This window comes from Dermacentor albipictus, unplaced genomic scaffold (genome assembly GCF_038994185.2).
Source record: "Dermacentor albipictus isolate Rhodes 1998 colony unplaced genomic scaffold, USDA_Dalb.pri_finalv2 scaffold_30, whole genome shotgun sequence".
Lineage (NCBI taxonomy): Eukaryota > Metazoa > Arthropoda > Arachnida > Ixodida > Ixodidae > Dermacentor > Dermacentor albipictus.
This window is the reverse complement of record NW_027225584.1, coordinates 2,346,036-2,351,841: the sequence shown is the minus strand read 5'-3', so window position 1 is coordinate 2,351,841 and position 5,806 is coordinate 2,346,036. Positions and strand designations below refer to the sequence as shown.

Sequence of the window (5,806 nt, the reverse complement as noted above, 5' to 3'; positions counted from 1 at the left end):
CCAAGAGACGACGGCAGAAAAAATCGCCCGAGTACAGCCCGGATGCTACAAATGACTGCATTTTTGGAAAAAGTCGAAGAAATTGAAGAGCGCAGGGCAAAGAGAAGAGCTGAAAGAGACATAAAAAAAGAAGAAATGCGACTTGAAAAGATGCAGAGGCGGGATCAAATGCATGCAGAAAAGATGAGCCTTCTGCGTGAAGCTTATGGCTTAGACCACAATGATTAAAATGCAATAAAAACATGTTTATTGCAAAGATGCTGCTCCTTGACATTACTAAGAGTATTGGACACATTCCTTGAAGAAAATAAAGCAGTCACACTTTGACAATGCGTAACATTGCACATACATGCACACAACACCACTTTTCCCCCCTCTGAACATTGTATTGACAATGTAAAAACATCTGTTACACAAAGATTGTCGTGTAACATTTTTGTTAATGACTATTTGTTTTAATTATTTTAAGTGCTTTCGCTTTATGTAATTACGTTTCATAAATAGCAGCTGCAAAAGTGTTCTTTCTTAATAGAATACAAAGTTTATTCCTCTTGCGCAGTACAAAGCAGTACAGGGAAGAGGGGACACTGGGCAAAAAGCTGCTAAAGGCAGCTGAGAAAGCACCCAGTGTTCCAGGTACACATGAACAGCAATGGGTTGGTATATACAAGATTTGTATGCAACATTTCTCAACGGAAAATCAATATATGGTGCATTCATACACTACAAAAGAGAAAACAATACATAATGTCAATCTAAACATTTTACAACATAATAATTCATGCCTATTTACAATGTAGGAGGGGTCTCAAAATCCAAAAGCATGGATGACAGCTGATTTCAGGATGTATCTTCTAAACATACATTATTTTCAGCAAATATGTTGAGACAATGAGACACATGTATGATAAAGATTGTCTGTGATATAAGGTGCGGCAAAAAGGTAGATGACAAGGCCAGCGATCTCGTACATTGCGGGTAGGGGTATAATGATGGGGGTTAAACTCTGTCGGTATAGGTTCATTACTTGATATAATTGCATTTTTGTGCATATACAATAAACTGAATGGATACAAAGCATTAATGCTGAGAATACCAAACTGTTTAAAGTACAGATAACTATGGGATTTCCACGGTAGATTTGCAATTAACTTGATTGCCCGTTTCATGTTCTAACTGTTAGGTCATGGTCACGCAACTACTTTTCTCATCTCTGTGGAAGCTAACTCATTGAGATGTTTGGTGCAAGAAGCATGTCGCAGAGCACGAGCCTGTGGCACATGCCAGTTTTCATAAATTATTTTCCATACATTACTTGATTACTTATAATTTCATTGCATTACAATATTTACATGACATATTCACATTATCCCTTATATCATACACAAGAAGCTACCAGTTTGCATTTCCTGCTCAAATGTACATTGCTTGAAGCAAGCATTCCCGCTTCGCTTCCCCTTGTCGACGCAGTGCAGCTTCACTTGATGTCAGGGGGCCGCAGTTCTGGCTGTCGTCATCTGGTGGTGCTTGCCAGTCCCATGCTGAGCTTGCGTCGTCACTATATGGTGGCACATCGACATCACCACAACTAATACACAGGTTGTGCAAAACACAACAAGCAATGATGAACTTGTTCATCTTATCAACAAAAAAAAAATCCAAGTGCAGCAGCTCGCGGAACCTGCCCTTGAGGTCCCCGAAGGCGTTCTCAATTTTGACCCTCGTGGCCGAAAATTTTAGGTTAAAGGCTCGTTGTCTTGAATCTAAACGTCCATAGTCACGAAATGGTGTGATGAGACAATCACGCAGTGGATAAGCAGCATCCCCAAGAACATGGAACCTCCCAGAGCAACAAATGCTAGGCAACCACTCGGCAAGCCTAGACTTTCTGAAGATCCTTGAATCATGAATTTTACTCGGATTGCCAATTGTGACGTCAAGAAACCTCTTCTTGTAGTCACATACAGCTTGCAGAGTCAACGACGGGTAGTTGTGCCTGTTTACATATGTAGAGCGCACCTTCTTGGCAGGACATCGTACGCTTACATAGGAGCCATCGATACATCCAATAGTACTGGGCACACCCGACACCTGCAATATTAAGAGAAATTTAGGAACATCTGTGACAGATATTTAAAATTTAAGCATCTTAACTGAATGAATGTGCTTCTCTTGAATGACTAGCCATATCGCCTAAATGGGGAACGAGTTTAATAGGGCTGGTTTTGCTTATGACGATATAAGCCCAACTCATGTCAAGATATATAAAGAGAAAGCACGGTGGCACAGACTATTGTTGCTAAATAGAGTGCATGGCATGAAAGAGGGAAATATCAATAAAATTATTACTTGCTCAAAGTCTGCCGACAGCTGATTGAGGTCTGCTGGGAATATTATGAGTTCTTTGGCGATGTCCACTAGATAATCAAGCATCCGCTCAACATTCCTGAACGCCGTAGCATCCCCGATGCCGAATCGACTAGCCACATCCCTCAGACACGCCTTGTTTGCAGCGAACCTGAAAAAATATACAAACTTTATGAACAATATGTGTAAGCTAAAAGTAAAAAGTAATACCAGTTAAAAGTAATACATTTAATAAAATGCTAACTGTTCAAATAATGGTATGCCCTTTAATCTCTTCAGGTGCTATGTACGATAATAGAGCTTGCAAGGTTTGTGCCTCAAAAGTAGGAATATTAGCCATGTATACAATGTATTGCTCACTCCTTACAACTTTTTGAACGGACAAAGGGGTGAAAGCCTGGCTACTACAGGCTGCTTTTATCGCTATCCCTATGATGTATGTACAAGTGTGTGCACAAACGTCATTAAAACTTTCATCCTTCAACATCAGTAATCAAAATGTGCAAGATAGACTGCTGCCTAGCTTGTAAAAGCTACATTGTGTATAAAAACCGCCCTTGCGTTCCCTGGTTTTCTTCATCATTTACACCCAACAGTGTGTGTGTGTTGCATGCAACCAGTGGACCTTATACTGGACATTTATGCACTGTCAGCAATCCTCACATGCAATAAAGAGAGACAGAAACAGGATTTCTGCGTGAAATTGGCATTTCAAACGAGTAAACATTTAAAGTTTGGAATGACCTCGGAAATCAAAAATACTACCGCTCGATATAAACGCGCACCTTGTGCGTTTTGATCGCGCCGCCGTGACAAAACGAAGACCAAAGAATTGCATTATATTTCACTACTTCAAGAAAGCATGACGTAAGGTTAAGTAAACAGGCGCACAATACTTAACACAGCTCGATGACTTACCAAAGGAAGATCAGAACGTGCTCTTCAGCGGTTTTCGAAGGGGACCCGCCACGATCACTACGTGGATAGAACTCGGAGTCCTCAAACCGCCGTATCAGGTCCTCCGCTACACTTCTAGAAACTCCGAAGTTCCTGCGAAACTGCAAACAAGCAAACATTTAGTAAATACAATAACGAGACACCTGCACTATTAATGTGGTGCTATGCTTACCTCCTCATCCGAGTATAGCCGCACAACTTCCTCAACGAATCTGACAATCCTAGGACATTTGCGCGGTGGTTCTGAGAATGCCTCTGGAAAGAAAGCTTCGTAGAGTACTTGCGTCATCTCGCAATCGCTGTCGTCCGAGCTGGAAGAGCTGCTACTCGAACTCTCATCGCTAAACGCGAGCTCTATAGCAGCACCGAACGCAGCCATTTTGCGAAACAAACAGTGTTGTGCGTACCGACCGGGTAGCGATTTCGCTTGAAGATGGAAGTGACGCCATGTGGCGCCTTCTATTTCCGCCCGAATCCGCGTCTCGGCGGCGGAGCAAGTGAGAGCGATCCGGCGCGGAGCGAGTTGATCCGAAACGACCAGTGGAACGCGCGAACCCGCTCCAGATCGACCAGTGAAATTCGGATTCGTTGCCGCGCAGCAAAAAATCTTGCTCCGAATCGACCAGTGAAAAACGCCATTAGTGTCAACTAGAATATCGACTATGACCGCTTGGTCTCTTGTCCAAATTGCTCTCTTCCTGTCTCTTAACGTTGCGCCTAATATTTTTCGTTCCATCGCTGTTTGCAATGTCCTTGTGTTGTATACAGAGGAGCTAAACGTATGGAATTGGTTAGGAAGCCTTAAGCAGAGCAAATCCCTCCGTTGCCCCTGGTGGATGAACAAGTAAGCAGGTTGGTAGACCAAGCCGATGCTTTTGGTAAAGATTTCGGGCGTGTGTCTAGCTCGATCCATTATACTGAGTCCTTTCATAAATACAAAAAAAAATTGTAGAACGGAAGCCACTCAACCTTAAATGTAACCCGAACAAGGCTTATCATTGTCGTTTCAGCGTTGCCGGGCTTGGAGGTTTCTTGACCGTATGCCAAGGCTCTGCACCGTGGCCCGATAGAATCATGTGCGACATGATCAAGCACCTCCAACCGGACACAAGTCACGCTACTAACTTGTCAATAATGTGGGCTCTGCTGCGTACCTGCTATCCAAATGAAAGGATGATGTTGTTACCCCTGTGTTGAAGCACGATTAAAGTTCTTGATCGGTGACCAATGACTAGCCAATGGCGCTTACAAGCTGTGGTCGTAAGCTTTTGAAAAAATGAGCAATCGCCGCTTTGTTCATTTCCGCGATTCAAATAAAATGCTTCACCCTTAATGAAGAAGAGAACGAAGCGGGGGTGGCTCGCGTGCAGCGCTGTGAACTGCGTTTGCTGTGCGATGCCTTTGCATTCTTCATCTTGTAAATAAACGCGGTCCATCGTCACAACTGTGGTGGAAGGTGCAGCGTAAGCCAGCTACTACCTAGCGTCACCGGAGGGACCCTGTCTGCCAACGACGGAAGCCCAACCGAGTACGAGCTCTGCCGCAGCCGTCCACTTGTGGGCTTGGCACCAGTGCCTCAAGAAATGAGCTCGAACGGACAGCACCTTCACCACGATTGTGACGAAGGATCGCGGTCACTTACAAGATGAAAAATGCAAAGGTATCGCTCAGCGAAAGCAGTCAACAGCGCCGCACACGTGCTAGCCAAGCTTCGTTCTCCTCTTCATCCGAACTCCGCTGGCACGTTTCAATATTTTACCGTTCTTTATTACTTTTCCGTCATGCCATGTACGAGGTCGCGCGATCGAATCCCGGTCATGGCGGCCGCATTTCGATGGAGGGCGAAAACATCCGTCTACTTAGATGTAGGTGCACGTTAAGAACCCCAGGCGGTCCGAATTTCCGGAGTCCCCCGCTACGCCGCGCCTCATAATCAGGAAGTAGTCTTGGCACGTAAAACCCAATAATTTACCGTTTTTAATAGTGCCACCTTCTCCTTTACTTCGGTTTATTGTTGTTTTTTCATTCTGACAGCTCCTTTTTTAGGCTTGTAACGCGCTCAGAACGAGCAAAAAAGGAAGGTGGAAGGGGTAATGAAAAGGAATGGAGAACAGGATGAGCACTCCGTTCCTTTTCATTACCGTTTCCACATTGCTTTTTTGCTCGTTCTGAGCGGCGCTACAAGCCTAAAAAAGTTATGACATACAAACTCGTTCAAACTGCCGCGCTTTTGATGTGACAGCGCCGTTCTCTTTCATCGCCCTTTTTACGTCCTGTTGACCTTCTTTTAGCCAGGTTTTATGGGTACCATCGCGTTTTTTCATAGCCTTACTTATCTCCCTTGCCGTCATGTGCCGTCTTCGCTACTTTTTTTCCACTCAATTCTTTGTGCGTGGCATAGATTTGTTCACGTTTTTTCCTCGCATGTTTATTTGGTGCAAGGAATGTAACACAGTCTACAGAATTCTTTCTTATGTTATCT

General features: G+C 43.9%; 1 protein-coding gene across 1 annotated transcript; it reads right to left on the bottom strand.

Annotated features, from left to right (window-relative positions):
* Positions 1 to 1,402: 1,402 nt before the first annotated feature.
* On the bottom strand, positions 1,403 to 3,703 carry LOC135909842 (putative nuclease HARBI1). Its single transcript, XM_065441886.2, has 4 exons — positions 3,497 to 3,703; positions 3,286 to 3,425; positions 2,350 to 2,518; positions 1,403 to 2,091 (listed from the first exon to the last, which is right to left on the bottom strand). The coding sequence occupies exons 1-4, from the start codon at positions 3,701 to 3,703 to the stop codon at positions 1,414 to 1,416; spliced, it is 1,194 nt and encodes a 397-aa protein (XP_065297958.1). The 3' UTR covers positions 1,403 to 1,413.
* Between the last annotated feature and the right edge of the window lie 2,103 nt (positions 3,704 to 5,806).